The 18,578-nt window shown below is 38.7% G+C and overlaps 1 protein-coding gene across 8 annotated transcripts in view; it reads left to right on the top strand.

Annotated features, from left to right (window-relative positions):
- CNKSR2 (connector enhancer of kinase suppressor of Ras 2) overlaps positions 1–18,578 on the top strand; it is a 216,295-nt gene that overhangs the window by 55,483 nt on the left and 142,234 nt on the right. For all 8 annotated transcript variants that reach the window (XM_074605056.1, XM_074605046.1, XM_074605038.1 and 5 more), the window contains exon 4: positions 4,931–5,018. In XM_074605056.1, the coding sequence (XP_074461157.1) occupies positions 4,931–5,018 (88 nt within the window). The remainder of the gene's footprint in view (positions 1–4,930; positions 5,019–18,578) is intronic.

The raw sequence follows: 18,578 nt of genomic DNA, 5'->3' as shown, positions 1-18,578 counted from the left end.
TACTGATTAGATTACCTTTCTTTTTAAAACATTTTGGACTATTATGTTTAATCAAACTGCTCTGATTATGTTTTCCCATGTTAGGATGCTAAAACAAGTATGATATTGGTGTTAAACCCCTCGCAACGTCTATCGTTATAAAACAGCTCAGGACTACAACTAGGGGTGAAATATGATTAACTTTTATTTTGGGGCAATGCTTTTACTAACAACAGTCTGTATTTGCCCAAATTGCAACTTTTAAAAATGAAATAGTTATTTCTACGTATCACTTTCTCCTAAACAAATGTTATATGAGGAAGAGAGATGAGGAGGCCAAAGCATATGAGGCTGAAAATGTTGATAATGTAGAAATACCGAATTTATGCATCTCCTTCACAATACACATCTTTTTTTAATTGTTTGGGAAGGGTTTTCCTTCATGTGCAATCAGTAGTTGTGATTATTAATAGCTGTTGAATTGTATTATTTCTTAATTCTGTGAGGGAATTAGCTGTGCTATATTGATGTAGCTGGTTTTTCTACCAGTCCTTCAGGGTGACTTAATTAGCATTAGATAATAATAGTTTTTCTTATTCTGAAAGATGCTGATACTGCTAAAGATTTTAATTAGATCTCAATTCATAAAAGTGTATACATACATGCACGTATTACAGCCTGCATTACACATGTATAAACAAATTGATGTTTCAGAGGTGTTTTATTATTTATCTCAAACACAGGTTTAAAAAAAGGTGAAAAGAACTTAAAAGAACAGGTAGCTCTGTCATGCCTGGTGTTAGGGAAACCTTATTTCCTATAGGTTAGGGTCTTAAAGTTGATTGACTTTAATGTTTAAAAAAAAAAGTAAATACTAGTTGTAAGGTGTTTTTTTCCCCTGTGAATGAGGTATTTAGGAGCTCTTGATGGAATCTGTGCTGTCTAATAAGGTGCGGGCTCACAATGTGCATTTGCACAGTAGAAAAATTAAGAGGCTCCCACTTTTCCAGCTGCATGCATGATGACACAACATGTAGGAACTTAATTATCCATGCAACCTATTACCCACCCGTTTGTGAAACTGGCTTGAAAACGGTCAATGGCTTCGAATGTTAGAAAGGAGCAGGCAGGAGAAAAGGTGAGACCAAGGCAAAACCAGCCTGCACGTGCGTGCAGAAGCATTGATGCAATTGCATAGATCTCCTTTCCTTACGGTGTCAGGTGTAGAAGGAGTAGACAAAGAATGGAAGGTGGAAACCAGCAGAGGTCTGGAAGAGGAAATGAATGGAAGGGGCGTATGGTCAGGGCGGTGTGCTGTGGAGCTACAAAGGTGTTTTCACGTGGGTGTTGCAAAGGAAGAGAATCACAGGGAGGTTTTGAAGGAAGAACAAATAAATTACAGTAGAAACCGAGTAAATAAGTATTCCACAAATAGGGAAATGTATGTTGGAAAAGGTCTTGGAAATGACTGAGGGAGGTGAGACGATGGGACACTGAGGTCAATATCACAGCAGGAAGTAGGGCAACATATGGCCCCAGTCCAAGGCAGTTCTTTAGCTCTCGTTTAACTTAGAGCGCTGACTTGGACAGCACACGTATTGAAAATTACAGTTGTTCTCAGGGACTTTGTTTCACTGGAGCCACAGGAGGTATCTGAGGCTTGAAGGTCCAAGGGACTGCGGAAGATGTGGCTTTGAAAGAAAAGAGTAGAAATTGGAAGCTGATAGAAATGGCTCAGCCAAGCCAAGGAAATAATTTTTTAAAAAGTAGAGAGAAGTGGTCTCGTTAAACAAGGAATTCCTTTTACTTGGCACATTTCTTATGCCTTGAGAAGGGAAGTGGTTTAGCAGCCAATTGAAAAGTTAATAGTGTAGGTAAGCTTTATTTGCATTTATATATATTGTTTGATCTGTTCACAGTCAATAACATTGGGCTGTATTAAAATGAAAATCAGTGAATATATTATCAATGAAGAGGTTTTTTGTCAGATTGGTGTTTTACGCTGTCTCCCGAGTGACTCCTGCTGTTCTAAATCCAATCAGCCATCCTACAATGAAGTTTCTGTTGGTATTTTGGTAGAAACTGCTGGCATGGTGTTGTGCTAAGTCTTGCTGGACTTTCACTGTTGAAATTGAGGCTTGGGAATTAATAAACAAAAATACATTTCCTTTGGTAGTAAATGTTTAAAGAGGCCCGTACCATTCCCCCGGCTGCATATGCAGTACTGGCTGTATAGCTGTGCTTGCAGGTTGCCTCCAGGGAAGTGGTCTGAACTGGGGAGAGGGAGGAAAGGGAATTGCAGTTGTACCGGCCCAATTTGCAGCAATACCCCGGAGACACTTCGGCAGAAACTGATGTGAGGGATTTGATTTATATACAGAAACCTGCAGAGGAGGCAGCTTGAGGACCCCTTGCGTTTTCTGCAGGAGCAAAGTCCACATAACATGGACCCGTCTCCTTATCTTTCCAGGTTGTGAAGAACCTTTCAAAATACTACATAGCAGTTATTGATTTTTAGTAGTCTTTTCCCTCCTGCTGGCACCCTTGCTGCCTGCTGCACATGCTGTTTTCAGTAAATCTTCACCGTGTAAACTTCAACGTAACAAAAATGAGTAATGTCTCAGTCCCTTTGCCTGTTCTTAAATGTCAACAAAGTTTATTTGGGGCATTTCTAATGATCTTCACTAAGAGCAATGATGGTAAAAATGTCATTATTTTCCTCGTGAACCGTGAAACCAAACTAAATTGTAGAAGTATGAGGGAAGATGATGCGGTATTAGCCAAAGCCTGCCATGCGATTTTGTTTAGAGAAATGCTGGAGGCCTTGAAATGTCAAATAGATTCCAGTTGTGTAATTTGAGGATCAAATTGTATTAACATCCATACTTAAAGTAAAATAATACCATTTGCTGGCTTGATTCCATTCATCTTCAATAAAAGTGAGTTCATAAATGAACATAACCTTTTTAAGCCAAGGTTTCAGGTAGATTTCAGAACCTCAACAGTTACAGTTTTGAAAGGAAAAATACCAGCGTATTTGTACATCTTGGCTAATGTACTTTTTCTAAACACAATTATGGTTCATAACCAAGCAGTTCAGTTACCTTTTATCCTTTAATATGCTCACATGTCTCCTGAACTTCAGTAATAATCTCTGTGTGTGTCCGTGGGCAGGCCTGCTGTAGTGTGTACCTACTGCTCAGTTGCCATATCCCGTGTCAGACTTGGACTTTGAATTGTGATTATATGTCTGTGTCAAATAGCTTTTGTAAGGCACCTTCTGGAACCTACTCACATGCTGTCTACTAAGTCCTCGCTCTCTTTTTGCTTTTATGTTTCTTAAACTCTGCCTAGCTTCCAATTTCTGTCCTTTTATTTTAAAAAGAATGTACTGCTTTCCTCCCTAGAAAATACAGGCAGAAAGTATATATTGCTGTATGATGGATTACATCAAATTAAAGCTGCTAGACTTGAGTATGCACCTCAAAGTTCGTTCGATCTTATGAACCATCAGGGCTGGATTGGGAGCCCTGGAGAAGAAAGAGGGCATTAGAGGAAGCAGGTGGAGATAGGGGTGTTCACATGGGTTTATGAACGGACAGTTCCAAATCTGCCTGCGCTAAATTTTCAATATTCTGCGTATGGAGAAGAAATTTAGAACCCTACTAAGAACAAGTAGAACTATATTTGTGGTTGTCATTTGGACATACTTACAGCACAGTTCTTTGTACTGGAAACTTGTCTCTGTCTCTAGCCTTAAATGAGGAAGGCATAATACCAACCAGCGTTGAAAAATTCTTAAAGATATGTACGAATATGTATGCTCTAAGAAGTGATGAAAGAAGGCAGTTGGGGAGGGGTGTAGTCACCCAGCTTAGAGATCCTGGCACATTAAATGATCTATTGTTAATTTATTCAGACCTTACAATCCTTGTGGTTCTTTGCCACCTTTCTTTTTTTATTTTAAATGTTTGAAGCAGGTATATTAGGGAGAAATGCCATCTTTGCAATGCTAATAATGGCCATAAAAACCTCATTTGCAACACTGATAAAGTCAAAATCTTGACTTCTCTTGGAGGAAGCACCAGTCCTGCCTAGTGTTTGGCTACTTGAATATAGAAAATAGGCCAAGTTGAGTTTTATAGTTTAACACAGACTTGTAGTACAAAAATCAGATGACTGTCAGACTCACTAACCAAATACATTTTAGCACTGTCTCTAGGAAGCAAGCGAGCTTCTAGGTAGGCAAGCATTTTAAACATTCTTATATGAAGTTTTAAGGTATAGGATACATGTAGGTGATGTCTGTAGATGCTGGATTACACTTTTCATTTCACTAAGCACTTCTGATTGTAGCACAGTGCGGGGGGATGTTAGGTTTTGCCCCCAGTTTAGCCTTTGCAGCTGCTTCTGAGCATTAATGTATCTCTGGCTCCAAATGTTATTCTCTGGTTTGAATAAAGATTTTACTACTTCTGAGTCCCTCCAGTACTTTTACCAGATATTAGATCAGGTCCCAAGAATCCCAGTGAATCAGCCAAATGCTTTTCTGATCTGATTCACATCTGGACACCATTCATATCACAGGTGGAAGCGCTGCCTCTGGTTGCCTTTATGAGGGTATTCCCAAACAAATGCAGAAGGCAAGGTGGGCTTTTTCTGTGGGAGTAAAGGCAGTCCAGAAATAAACTGTGAGGCTGTGAGAGGTAATGCTTTTATAAATGTAATTTCTTAAAAGAGGAACTTAAAAACTGCAAAACCAAGGAGAGAGGAACATTTTTCATGGATATGTATCCTGTATTTTACAATTTTAGTAGTACATTTTGGATATTCTGTGTCATTTTAATATCTCTAAAACCAATGTGTACTAAACACATTGTGCACCAGTGAAGCAAGTGGATATATGGCAGTATTATTCAACATTTTTCTTCTTCTTTTTTTTTTTTTTTAGATCACCTTTTGCTGCTGTCACAGATTACTCAGTAACAAGAAATAATGTCATACAGCTCTGCCTGGAACTAACAACAATAGTACAACAGGTATGAAACCATCTGCTCAGCAATTTATTTTTTCCTAAATTGTAAATGGCCATGACCTTCTTCACACAATTTTGTGTTACTCTGTCTATATCATTGTCTCAGAAAAATAAGGGTATACTAGTACTAGGTAAATGCTTTATGAAAATCTGCATCTTCGTTTTATAATACTAGTTTGGGTTGTGCTGTGTATATGACTCTGAATATCTCAGTAGTAGGATTCATCTTGGATTATCTAGTCTAATATCTTCACTATAAATTTGTGAATTCTACTTGATAATTTGTATATTTAATTTATTATATTTTGTCTTTAATTTTTAATTACCTGTTTGGTTCAAAAGGTCTGTATGTATTGGACTTTTGTCATCTGCTGTTTCATACAATTCACGTCATTTAGACACCTGTTAATATGACCCCATGAGGCTAGAGTATTGTGAATACATTTTTGTACGTCCTACCTTGAAGAAATCCAGAAGTAGGTACTGAGAAGCACTTGCAACAGGCTTCATTTGGGAGTGCAATCTAGAGAACCTTCCCCACCCTTCTGCTGCTTCTCTGAGTGTGGTTTAGGTCTGTTCCTATCTTTGCCCGTTCTGTTGAAACTGTAAAGTCTCTTTTGCTGCAAGTTCAAACTAATGTTGATACCAAATTCTGTAGAAGTAACCTAGGAATTCAAAGTAATTCTATTCAGTTGAGCATTATCACTTACCCTGATGCATGTATTTCTGAGACAAATCTGCTACTGGTGACTGTGAAGGGCCTCGGTACCGTCTTACACCATCAGTTGGCCATGCAGTGCAGCAGTGCCCATCGTGCAGAGGGAGAAGTGTCCAGAGAGGGTTGCCTCTCCTGGCAGTTCAGCAACAGCAGAGGGAAGGGACCACCACTGCTGCCAAATGGAAATTCAAGGGAGTGTTTGCTTTTAAGAAGGTGGAGTGGAAAAAAAAGGGAGAGACTGGGCAAGGTAGGACCACTGAGGAGACTTGTGGTTTTCAGAAGCATCACTCCAGACTGAGCAAAGCTAAACTTCTCTTGTGGCCTCTTGGCATGACTTTGTATGATGATATTCTCCCTTTTGTAAGAGAAATACATTTTTCCTTGACCCTTTCATAAGTGGGTGCAACACTGATGATTAGTTGGGTTTGCCTCCCACCGGAGATAAAGAGCAGTATTGCTAGTCTCGTGTGTTCAGGCTTGGGAAATGAAAGTTTCTCACTTTTCTATATGATTAGTATTATTATTAATAATAATTTCCCCTCAACTGTGTGTGAGATTTTTGATGTGGAAATGGAGCATGGGCTGTTCCCTCCCCACAGGCCACACAGCGAGGGTGCCTGTTTGCTTCCCAGGCTCGAGGGCCAAGGGGTGCCCCACCAGTCCCGTCCTTCAGCCTCCCGGAGCTCACCACTGGGCTTCTCACTGTTGCCCCACCTCAAACTGGGATGGAGGTGCCAGCGGTGGTGGCTATGGAAGAAGAGCCCGGGCCTTCGTTTTCTTGGCTGCCTTTTGCACGACGCATATTTTTTCATCTGCTGTCCTGTGGCTCATTTTGCCCTCGTTGAGCTGTGAGAAGGGGTCAGTGCTCTGGGAAAAGGAGGCACGGAGGACACCCCTTCCCTTGGCCAAACTGCTCATTTTCCACAGAAGTAGCTGTGCATCACTATCTGGTTTTTTAATCGAGGGGAAGAGCCACCTGATCCGTTTTCATGCATCCGCTATTAGTGAGAAAGTGGATACCATATCAACTGCTGTAGTATTTCCTGGGAATTAGCTCAATATCAGTGAATTTTCTTACAAATTCATCCCCATCCATGATACCGCTAATTTGCTATGGTGTAGGTAGATATTTCTCTAGGTATATTTTTCAGTATGAATGAGACGAAGTGTTACCGTTTAATACGTTTGGAGAACAGCAGTTTTATCTTTGCCAAAACTGACATGATTCCCCAATCAGGAAGCAGTTCAGTACATGATCCATACTTTGAAGTCAAAAAGGAGCATTTATGTGCCTAAATTTAAGCATGCTCTGAAATTGAATTGGGCTGTAGTCAGTAGAATGATAATGAAAAATTCCATTACTAGTCCCAAACACATGTGGTTTGATCTCTACTTAAAACAAATGCATTCCAATGTAGCATTTCAAAATGTCTTTGCTGAGCTTTTTTTTTTGTATGATCACTGAACACTCTGAAAATTCTCATTGTGCTTTCTTCAGGCTGTAAATCGAATGTTTCGGTATCACCTTATCAGGTGTTTTTTCTGCCTCAGAATCCGTTTTCTTTTCTATGTGAAGTGCTTTATAGTACTTCACTAACTTACAATAATTTATAATTTAATGAAAAAATATTTTTTGTTTGTGAAGAGCAGTGTTAGAATTTTTCTTGTAACAGTAGCTAGCGAGTTTTTTAAAAAGTTTAATGGTTTATTAAAAAATATGCAGTGTGTGCATTTTCTTATACCTTTCCCTTTTTTTTTTTTTTTTTTTTTAAAGACATTCATACAATTTATAAACAGAACTCCAGTATTCACCTTAGTAACTGAGCACTGGCAGGATTGAAAACTGTTTTTTTTTGTGTTGTTTAAGCTGACATTCCAATTTATTAAAAATGATTCTTTAGTCAAGATAGAGGGAAAAAAGCTAAAATTAAGCTGGCTTGCTTGAGTTATTTTGCACGTTTTGAGGCTATTTGTAATGTCAGTGTTTCTTCATAGAATTAAGTGTTGTTTGGTCCGCCCCACCCTTAATCAGTGCTAAATGGATAATGAAGAAAAAAAAAATTACAGAATTACGGCTCTCACTTATGAGTATGAAGTCTAAGTAAATCTATTCAGTGTCTATGCTTTAACCTATAAATACTTAGAAAATTTGGATTAATAATACCTACTTAGAGACTTTATTAGGAATAAAATTCAGAATGGCACATAGTTTGTTTTAACCATTTCAGTTTCTATGTGTGTTGCACGTTGCCGGGACGCGACTAAGAGGCCAGCATGCGGTGGATATTTGCCAGGGAAGCAGGTCCCTCAGAGCACTGCAAGTTATTATTGTAACCTGCTTTGCATTCGCGCTAATCATCTGCTTCTATGCAGCTGTTTTATTTTGTCTTAGGGACTTTTTTTTCCCCCCTTAGGACTTTAGGATATTGTTTCATAGGCACTTCCTGCAGGTTTTCACTCTTAATACCATCCTCCTTGCTGATGGCTTATTTAATTCAAGGCTTGCATTCTTGTTTCGTTTTTATAATCAACTCTTCCCTTGCAGCAGAACACTGAAGGAAAAAAAAAAAAGAAGAATTTAAATAACAAACAAATCCATGAGACTATCATGATTTTGGCTACCATTCCCATGCACTCCCTGCCTTTCTCTCCTACACCTGTCTGCCTCCCTGTCGGAAGCAGAGGCTGTGCTTTATCTGTACTCTCTGTTTACGCTGCAATAAGTAAAAAAGGCCTGTCCTTTCTTGATGGTACAAGATAGGTGTTAGAGGGATATGGGTGTACAGGTTGAAGAGGGTGTATGAGGTTGTTTTGCGTTGTGCTTTTTTCCCTTTTGGTTCATTCATAAATTTAGATTTGTGTCAGCAGAATTGTTCTAGTCACAAATGCATATAAGGAAGAATGTGAGTGAGTCCTTGTCTTTATGGCATTCGTGAAAGTTTTGCTGTTGACTTAGTTAGTTGGGGTGTTCAGCTTCAGAGGGTGCCGGGAACTGGTCCTTTTAAGTGTGCTTATTTTGTTTTAGAAAGGTAGAAGTAGCTACGGTGATAACTGTAAGGAATAGAAGTTTTATTGCTTTCTTAGGCAATCTGTGGGTAGCTTTTATTATCATTTTCAATGCTTTTATTCCTCAGGAACCCATTAATGTTTCACTAAAGAAGCTTTCTTCTTTAGAATTAAAACCCTGGAAATCTTGGGAGTATCCAAAAAGTCTAACGTTATCAGACATTTAAAGAAAACTTTACTGCTGAACACCATAGTTCTTATTATTGCTGTTTAGTAGTGATCATTAGTAGGGCTCGTCACGTGTTTTTTACTTTCCTTAATCAGCTTTCACAATGATTTGCTGTGTTTATTTAGTTTTAAAACCACTGATGTTTATCTCGCAGCTTTAATGTCTTGTGGGATTTACTTAGCGAGAATGCTCTGGCAGAAGCATAGCTGTAGGCCTGTAAATACTGCTTTATAAAAGTTTCACTGCAATTACTTCTCTGCCTAAACACCTTTTTGAAGAGGGAGTATGCGGTGGAAGCAATTCTGTGTAACAGGGGTGGAGATGGAGAACAGCCACTTGGCTGACATGGATCTGGCTTGCGCTGTTGTCACGGAATGTACTGCTGGCATCATCTGTCAGCAACGTTTGGAGGTAAACTCAGATTTCGGATGACACAGGGTGAGAACCTTGAGTGATGCAATCTGGGAGGTGGCGGCCGGGATGGAAGATAGCTAGGAAAGACCAAGGCAGCCATCCACAAATACTCTGTCTGGACATATAGGCACCTGGGATTTTGAGCTAAAAGCCCTAATAGCCTAGAAGAGCCCTGTGTACTGCCTCAGTAGAGTGATTTGGAACTTATTCCCCATTCAAAGGTGTTTGAGATTCAAAAAAGTAAGTGTCCATATACTCCATGCCCTGATGGACTCACTTCCCGTGCTAGCAGGGTAATCTTTGGCCTTCTAGTCACTGCTGTCTTTCAGATAAAAGATATTGAAAAGGATCACAAATTATTTCTTGAGTAATGCACTATTTCTGTATGGCACTGTTTTTTTTATAATCAAATGGCTGTAACTTATGTGACGAATGTTTCAAGTATTAAGTCTCACTGAGAAACTAAGTGCAGGCTTGTTTTCCAGTTTAAAGGATAAAAAGGGAATTTACTTTCTTATCCCCCTGCACCGACTCAGAATCCAAATGCAATAATATAAAATGGTTCTATTCTTTTTGTTAGGACAATATAAAATACGTGAATAGAAAGGAATAATTAATATCCTTAGTACTATTGTTACAAAGTATCTCTCATATAATCTTTTCTATCACAATTCCTCACTCTTGTTTTTAAGTTCTAGTTATTAAGGACTTTAAGGACTCACTAAATATAGCTTAAAAAGTTTGAATTTTAGGTCGTACCAAGTAGCTAATTACCTCAGGTATCTTTAGCTAATAAACTGTCTTTAATAGTTTAGTGGTGTGAATGGTTGGTTGGTTCTTCATTGAAGCCAGTTTGTGCTTGCAGATTGTTGGGGTTTTCAAAGCAACATGTGTTTGATGGAAACAGTTATGTATTAAATCTTAAAGTTTTTCATTTAAACTGTCAACATTGTTTCTTCCACCCCAACTTTGTTATCAAATGCTTGCAGGAAAAACTTCGTTAGCCTAGCATGATAACAATCCCCTCCATCCCCCCTTTTTTAATAAAAATACTTGATGGTGAGGAGGCCACATTCTTGGAATTTAAATATATATATATATATATATGCATAGTACACTGCTTATATAAAATGCCTCATTTCTGATAAGTGTACAAGTAGAGGGGTAAGCGTGCAAGCGGGTAGCTAAATAGATGTGGTGACATTTTAGAACAAAAAAAGTCCCCCTTGAAAACAATACCCAGGCATTCTCTGCCTATAGTACATGGAATTCAAATGGTATTCATATGAAAGTGTTGTAACTCATTGCAGGTAACACTGACAGAAATTTAGACTCACCTTGTATCCTTCAACTGCTGCTCTTATGCAAGACTTTTCTGTTGCTTAAGGTACGAAGCAGTGCTCAGAAGTAATGGTGTTTCAGGATACATATCATCCTGTGCAGCTATTTTCTTTACATTTAGAAGTCAGTGTATAATGTATAAGGTAAAATGGAATATAAAGGATTGTTGGAAATAGGAAACTATTTTTTGTTTACAAGAAGCTATATCAAAGTAGTTTCAATTTATGCTCTTTAGCAATGTTTTTTCTCTTTTTCATAGGAGAGTAGGATATTTCTTTATAGCACACTTTTATGGAAAACTTCAGATGTCATTTAATGTAATGTGAAAAGTGCCTAAGGTGCTTAACATTGACGCCTCTTTCTGATTCTGCTGATTTATTTCTGCTATTTTATTATACTTTTTTCCCCCTTGAAATGGCTTACTTGTAGATATATTGTTGTCTTTTGATCTAAGTTTTGAAGTCCTTTTTGAAATGGGATTAGGCACAGAATAGCTCAAAGGTTAAAGCATCAATAATGGTCTATAGGGACATGAACCATGACGAGAAATAATTTGATGCCTCATTACTTGTCATTGAGATATATGTTGTAAAGAGGTTTTTTCCCCCAACTTGTGTAGTCTGTGATGTGATATTTCCAAATTAGCTTATGAAGCCACTGCATGCTTTAATAAAAACCCACCCTGTAAAGTCCTGTGAATTTGTTAGCTGTGTTTTCTTTTTCATTCTTAGGGAAAGTAGTTTCTTTTCCTCGTGGATGGAAGAAGAAAAAAGAAAAAGAACCAAAAAAATGCCAAAAGATTGTTGAGTACATAGGAAGCTTAGTGACCATAAACCAAAATGGTTCAGTGTTGGCATGTTTGGGTTTTTTTGTTTGGTTGTTTTTCTTCCAGATGAATGATTGGCAGCCTCTGAACATGGTGGAAAGTGAAACGCAGAGCAGAATAATTTGTGGAAAAAAGAGTAGTCTTTTTGGTGGGGCATGTACTGGTAAACCAATGCAGCTGTGAAATTTTTCCAAGAAAAGGAGCCTGAGTGGGTCAAGGTGACGGTGAAGGAGTCAGGGACTGTTGAGTTAATTCATGCACTCGTGGAAGCACTTGCAGAAGGTAGCAGAAAGTTGGTGGAAACTGAGATAAAGTGTAGACAGCAGGGAAGAATGTATTTCAGTATCTCATATGTTTCCTTTAAATAAAACTATTTTTTCATAGTCTGATTGTTGTGGGCACTGTGTCAGGGCATGTTGAGTGGCATCACAGTTTCTATTTGAATAGAGGGAGACAGAGGATATGCCATGCTTCTCGTGTAATTCTTTGTAAATGCTATATTTAATCATTAATGATGATGGATTAAGATTTATGTTGTTCGTATCAGTAGGAGTGAAGACAGAGACTCTGTGTTTCTTTTACTTCAGAAACTGATTTCCCTTTCCAGAGACGTACGGTTTCTGTAACCGGGTGCGGCAAAGCAAGATTTCACTTCAGTATAGTGAATTACAGAAACTATGTGTTGCTAGGTAGCTAATAGAAGCCTTGAGCATGAAAAGGTGTAGGGTCAATCTTTATTTCAGGAATATAATGTGAAGTACATGTGTGTGTGTGTGTTTGCTTAAATCCGTTAAAAATACATCAAGAATTTCAGATGATCCAATATGAAATATTCAAGTCATAGCTGAGCCTGAATATCATTAAGTATCATTACTTTTTCTCAAGTTCGATTAATTTTATTTCCTCTGTTGGCAGAATAACCACTTAGGCATTATATGAAATGTGAAACATTTTGCTGCAATTGTGTTTCATAAACTAGAATTCTTTTTCACAAGAGTACTAGAGGAAAAGCAGAAGTGAAAAATTAAGAAGTTATTTACCTCTAAATGGTCTTGGAAGTGACACTGAAAAGAACTGCGCAACACATTACGCTACAAGCTCTATTTTGCGTGTCAGTAATAAAAGATTTAGTTTTGAATGCATGACGCTTATTTTTCTGAATTAGAGGTGTGGAATAAAAGGGTGTTTCGACTTTGTTTTTTCTGCTTTGGATGGAACATTTTTCCCTCATTCCCAACCTCTCATCTGATGATAGTTTCAGTGGATTTTATTTTTACCTGCTGAGAATGTTGCTGCGTAAAGAAATCACTCTAAGAGCTGAAATTCAATTTAGACCACGTAAGCATTTAAATTCTAGCAGGATATATGAGCAAGTATCAATGCGATTTTAGTCGCTGCTAAAATACTTGCTATGGTTTCTTACCTAATGGTATACCAGCTCGTTTTAGAAACGGCGTAGCAGGAAGAAGTGTTACTCTCTATATGCAAATTAAGAACTAATATGCGACCAGATCCCAAAGGAAAGCAAGATGATCTCTTTTACAGAAAGGAGGGTAGAAATAATTGGAAATGGAAAATGACTTCAGAAAGATAGAAGAAAAGAGCTCAGTGTACACGTTGCATCTCTCTTAATCCAGTGAGCAATTTTTCCCAGTAGTTGCTTGATCTGTGGGTGATTTATGTAAGTTGTGTTAAATTTTTACATGAAGTATTCTGTTGCTATGGTGATAGATGCTACTCCACGCAGATTGTTTAAATAAAATTAAGGCAATTCTTTGTACTGAGTAAGCTGGGTAATTGCTATTAGTTTGTACACAAGGGTTATGAACTTAAGAGAACTGCAGGTTCGTTAAATATTCGGGGAAAGGCTCTAGACTTCTAGAAGCATTTGTGTAGATTGCATAGGGAATGACCCTTTATGTAGCATTTATTTAATAGTTTGCATTATATTTTTCACAGTAGAGATTTTTTTTTTCCTCTTCCCTTAGTATCTTAAGTGGCGTGTGTTCACCGTTCTGTTTTCTCCCATCTCTGTTGGTTCTTACGCATGCTTCCCATGAGGGAGGACAGAGTGGGTTGCTGCAGGTACAGATGAACCCTAGCTTCAGTGTGGAGGGGCAGGGAATAATAATAGCATGAGGATGCCATAGACCCAGTGGCAAGAAGCTGCAGGGATTGAGTAATTGCAGCATAAGTGGGAAAGCAAGCAAATATTTCTGAACGGCAGTGGGAAGAAAATCGACAGGATTTGTGTGGGAAGCGGGGTTGAAAATGGCACCCAGGTTGTGAGCTTGTGGGACATAAGGTGGTGGAGCTGTTGACAGAGATGGGGGAAGAAGTAGGGGGGAGCAGGGAAGGTTTGGGAAGAAACGTGATTTCAGCTTTCCAGCATACCGCGTTAGGGCTGGTGGTGAATATCCAGAAGGAGATTCTGAACTGCGAATGAGAACAGAAGGGACGAGAGATCTGTGACTCATCCGCACAGAGATGATAATTAAAGCAGCATGATTTTAGGAGGCTGCTGAGCAATAGGGAAGAGGTTGCAGAAAAGGGGAGAGTTGAGGATAGAGCTCCCTGAGACTGTGGCAGTCGGAAGGAGGAGGAAGAGCCATGGCAGGAGACTCATTTGGAGCAGCTCGGCGGGAAGAAAGTCAGGAAAAGCACTTATTTTGGAACGCTCATTTAGAAATACAGTGTAGAAATATAATGTCTTTTTTTTAATGGCTATGTAATTTAAAAAATTCATTTTGTTTGGCAGCAGCCAAGAATTACCTGTGCGAGCACTGGGTTTCTGCATAGCTTAAGAGGAGCTTGCTATTGCATTTTAGCTGGTGAGACAGGAAAAAGGTATTTCCTCTTCCTTCTCTCTGTTCCAAACATTTGTAATTGTCAGTGTCCCCAAGGCCCACACCTTTTGTATCCAAAGTCCTGCTAGACCTCTTAAAATCTAAGATGTGGTAAAGCACCTCGGGAAACCTCTGCCTGTGTCATGTTCTTAATTCTTTGCCTGCTGCCAGAGGAGATCATTACCTGCTTGGAAGCTTCTGTAGCTTTGGGGGTATTTAAGAGTTCTTTGTTTCTTGTTTTTTGGGAAGGGGAGTTGGAGGGGAGGGGGTTGAACAGAATTGTATATTTGCCAATTTGTATTTTATTATTCCAGTATTTACCCAGACATACCTGTAAAACACAGTCTGAGCAGAGTTCTCTAATGTCCTTCAGTTTTCTAATCATCATGCTCTGTAGAGCACAGCATTTTGCCATGGCCTATATTATATTGATCAAGTTTCTTGTTTCAAAGCTGTCATTGTTTAATCCTGCCACCAGCTGTATTAGATATATTTTCCATGCATTTTCTAAGTAGTGGAAGGCTAAATTAACTCAACCTATCTTACCCTTTTACCCTTACTCTTGCCTTTTTCATGTGTCGGCAAAGCTTTAGACTTTGTCATCGTTGTTACTGGGAACTTTTGTGAGAACCTTCAGTCATGCCTCCAGCAAACCTCAGTCTTGTGGATCTCTTGCCGTAGTTGAATTGGGCAGATTTCAAACCAAATGAGCCTTTCTAGAGCCAATGGCAGAAACTGCCTAGAGCTAGTGACACTTCAACAGGCTCAGAGTGGGCTCCTTGAAGCCAGAACAACTTACTTTTGAAGGTGCGGTGCTGAGGCTGAAGTGACTGGAAGTTACAATTGGAGCATTCTCAAGTTAATTATTTTTTTATTGTTGCTAAGTAGCAAGACCGACAGACTGTCCATTTGACATATACTGCTATTAAAGGATTCAGTTACAGTTTTAACCAGTTTGAGAAGGAAAGGGATTTAAAGGATGGCTTGGCTTAATTCCAACCAATGGCTACATTGCTCAGGAGAGATTTTATGTGAAAGGCTTGGCAACGCATGAGAGTCTGAGCCCTCTTTTAGCAATCATGTAATTCATTATTTTTGTTACAAATGGAGAACTGGAGTTACATAGTTTAGGACATTTTGCGTGACTTCAAAATAATGGCAACGGCAATTCTATCAGACATCTGTTTTTAAGCACTACATAAAATCTAGCTGTTGTCCTCTTAAACTAGACATGGAAGATGTGTGGGATTGCTCATGAAAGATGCAATTCCCAGGCAATTTCACTACCCCTTTTAAAATTGTGTTCCTAACCGTGCCTACATCTTATCAGCAAAATACTGGTAGAAACAGTGCAACATACACAACCACACACATGTAAATTCGGTTGGACTGCAGAGGAAAACAAATGAAAAAAACAGTGGAGAAGCTCCACCAGAAGCGACTTGAAAGCTGCCTGGAGAACAAATGCTCTCATGGCAAGCACTTGTTCTTCACAAGCTGCTCCAGTTGACTCCACCTCTGTAGCACCAAACAACCTGCTTTTGAGCAGTGCTACTGTTGTATGAATTCACAACGGACATTTTTTGGCTAACATGTTACTTGAGAATCAAGAGATCTGGTTTTTGTTCTTGATGGTCATGTAACCTCCTTCTGTATCAACTCTGCCTAGGAAATGTCCTTGCCTCGGAGGAAAAAATAAATTAGGATGACTAAATATACCCGAGCAACTAAGGCGTTCTGCTGAACAAGAAAATACAGTGAAAGAAGTCCATGCTCTTGAGCACTCTGATCTAAGGATTACTAGAAATACTGAAATGTTGCCGATTTGGTGCTGAAAGAGATAATAAACTTATTTCTGCAATTCTCCCTTTTTATATCCCTTAACTATTTGTTTGTATATATTTTATTTTCTGAGATAGCATAACTTTATTCTGAAATTAAGTCATGAAGTTGACAGGAACTTAAGACTGCGGAGAAGAGTGTAGTGCAGCAGCTGCCTAGAATATGTGACAAAACCAGGAATAACAATAGTAGTAATAGTAATAATGGTGGTATGTTTCAAGATTATAGCCTGCAAGTAACCTGAGAGAAGTGCTTGACAGGTAATTGCAATAGGTAATTTGACAGGTTGCCAACTCGGACTTGTAAACCAGATCATATATATGCAAAAATAGGAGTGTTTTCTGCAGAACATTATCCCATAGTTACAGTACTGAAAAACTGCATGAACATTTTTTCCCTGTGGGATATATGAGCAGTAGGATGAGTTGGCAGGCCTTCTAGATCTCAGTACTTTGCATTTTGAGTGGAGATTTAATCAACTCGTGTGCAAAGAAAAGGACTATAGAATAAGAAAAATGCTGGAGTAATTAGCTGACCCCATTCCCTACTTCTGTGACATACTAAGACAAATGCTTTTTAAAAAGGCAACAATAGTGTGGGGAGAAGAAAATAAAATGGAAAAACAAAGCATCATAAACATTATTTTTGAAAAATAAAATCCGTAAATATTTGTATTTTATATGTTGCCTCACGTGTGAATTGTTCTAGTGGTGTCTGGGGCAGAGATGTGCGCATTTTGCAGCATTGTCACCAGTCGGTGCTGTCTAATTCAGTGGGCTTAATTTAAATGTCTTTAATAATTATTACTTACAACATTGCAGACAAAACTCGTAATTTTTGTAGAAATAATGCAGAATTACAATTATGAAGGTCAGAAGTTCTGGAAGAAACATAAGTGATCCTCTCAGTTGCAGTGTAGCATTGGTCTTGCTAGTCTTAAAAATAGGTTTTAAGACTAGACTGGGACTGAAAGTGCAGAAGAGCCCTCTCCCTGCTTGTTGTGGGTGGTTGTTCTTGTTCTTATCTTCCTCCCTTACTGCATTTTTTTCTTTTTTTTTTTTTTCCTTCTTCTTTTGGACATCATGTTTCCCCTTTTTTAGGATCTTAGCCTTGTTTCAGCTGCCTCCACAAAGATCACTTTTGCCATTTTTGATGCATGAGGCAGAGCTGGAAAGAGTGACCATGAAAATCTGATACTAGTAATTGAGTTGTTCCATCATATTCCCCTTTTATTTCTCTTTCTTTGCAGGTGATACTGTCCCATTTTCCTCTCTGAAACTCCTAATGGCCATTACTTGACTACATCTTCAGGAAGTATAAATTAACAAGGATCTGCTTTTGTTGCTTTATTAGCCATCTGCGTTATTAATCTTTTAGAAAACAATGTGCATTTAGAAGATAACCTTATGCTGTTTCAGCTGAAGTTTTGTTTGGTTGGTTATATGAAGATTATGTAGCCTAGCTTTAGTTATAGTTTGTCAGTGAATATATTTGTGCCGTTCAGGGAAAAAAAACAGGTAAAATATCTCCTCCTTGCTGTATCTGTGCATTTCAGTTCAGGGGTAATCACGGTATTGTTTCACTAAGTGAACAGCAAATTGTGAGCTTGTGTAGGAGTGAAGCTTGGTTGCAGATTTTTTGTGTGTTCCTGCTTTTCTGAAGTAGAAAAAAGTTGATGTTAAACTTGCATATGATCTGATTCTTATCTTAATTGCAATGTTTTGATACTGTGGTGAAACAGATATTTAGGAAGATCTTTCAGGAGGAAGGTATGGGCTTGTACTCTAGGGGTGGAAGGAAGAGATGTTCTCCAGCTGTGGGTGGTAGGCTATTAGGAATACAAATTTACTTCTAATTGCACAGTTAGCGACTCTTTTTATAGTTCTTAAGTGCTTTAAGCTCTTTTAGTTGAAATGAAATGGGTAGGAAAAGCAATAATTGTAAATGGTAAAGGCCCCCGGTAATAAGCATTCAGCTTATCATTCTACCTAAGGGCTGTTTGAAGAGGGTGGGCTGAGTTATCCTCAGCGCTTGCTTAAAGATAAAGCACAAAGCAGTGAGTGACTTAAAAAAATCTAAGGGGAAAGAAACTGTTCACTGTGAAAGAAAGTGACAGGTAGGTTTTGCTCTTGGGATCATTGAGAAGCAGCCTCAGCCCTCATCTCCGGGGATGGCTGCAGGAAGTTAAAATGAGCTGGCTACGATGCAGGGATCAGCTTGGTGACCTTTTCTAGATTTCTTTGAATCCTAGACTTCAGGGCTGCTCTGGGCTATGCTGGCGTGCATCTTTGCATTCCTCCACGTTTCCCTGAGTTCATGCTTGAATTATGTTTAGTTGGATG

The sequence above is a fragment of the Larus michahellis genome, chromosome 1 (genome assembly GCF_964199755.1).
Source record: "Larus michahellis chromosome 1, bLarMic1.1, whole genome shotgun sequence".
Classification (NCBI taxonomy): domain Eukaryota; kingdom Metazoa; phylum Chordata; class Aves; order Charadriiformes; family Laridae; genus Larus; species Larus michahellis.
Note: the sequence above shows the minus strand (reverse complement) of the source record. Positions and strands in the feature narration are given on the sequence as shown.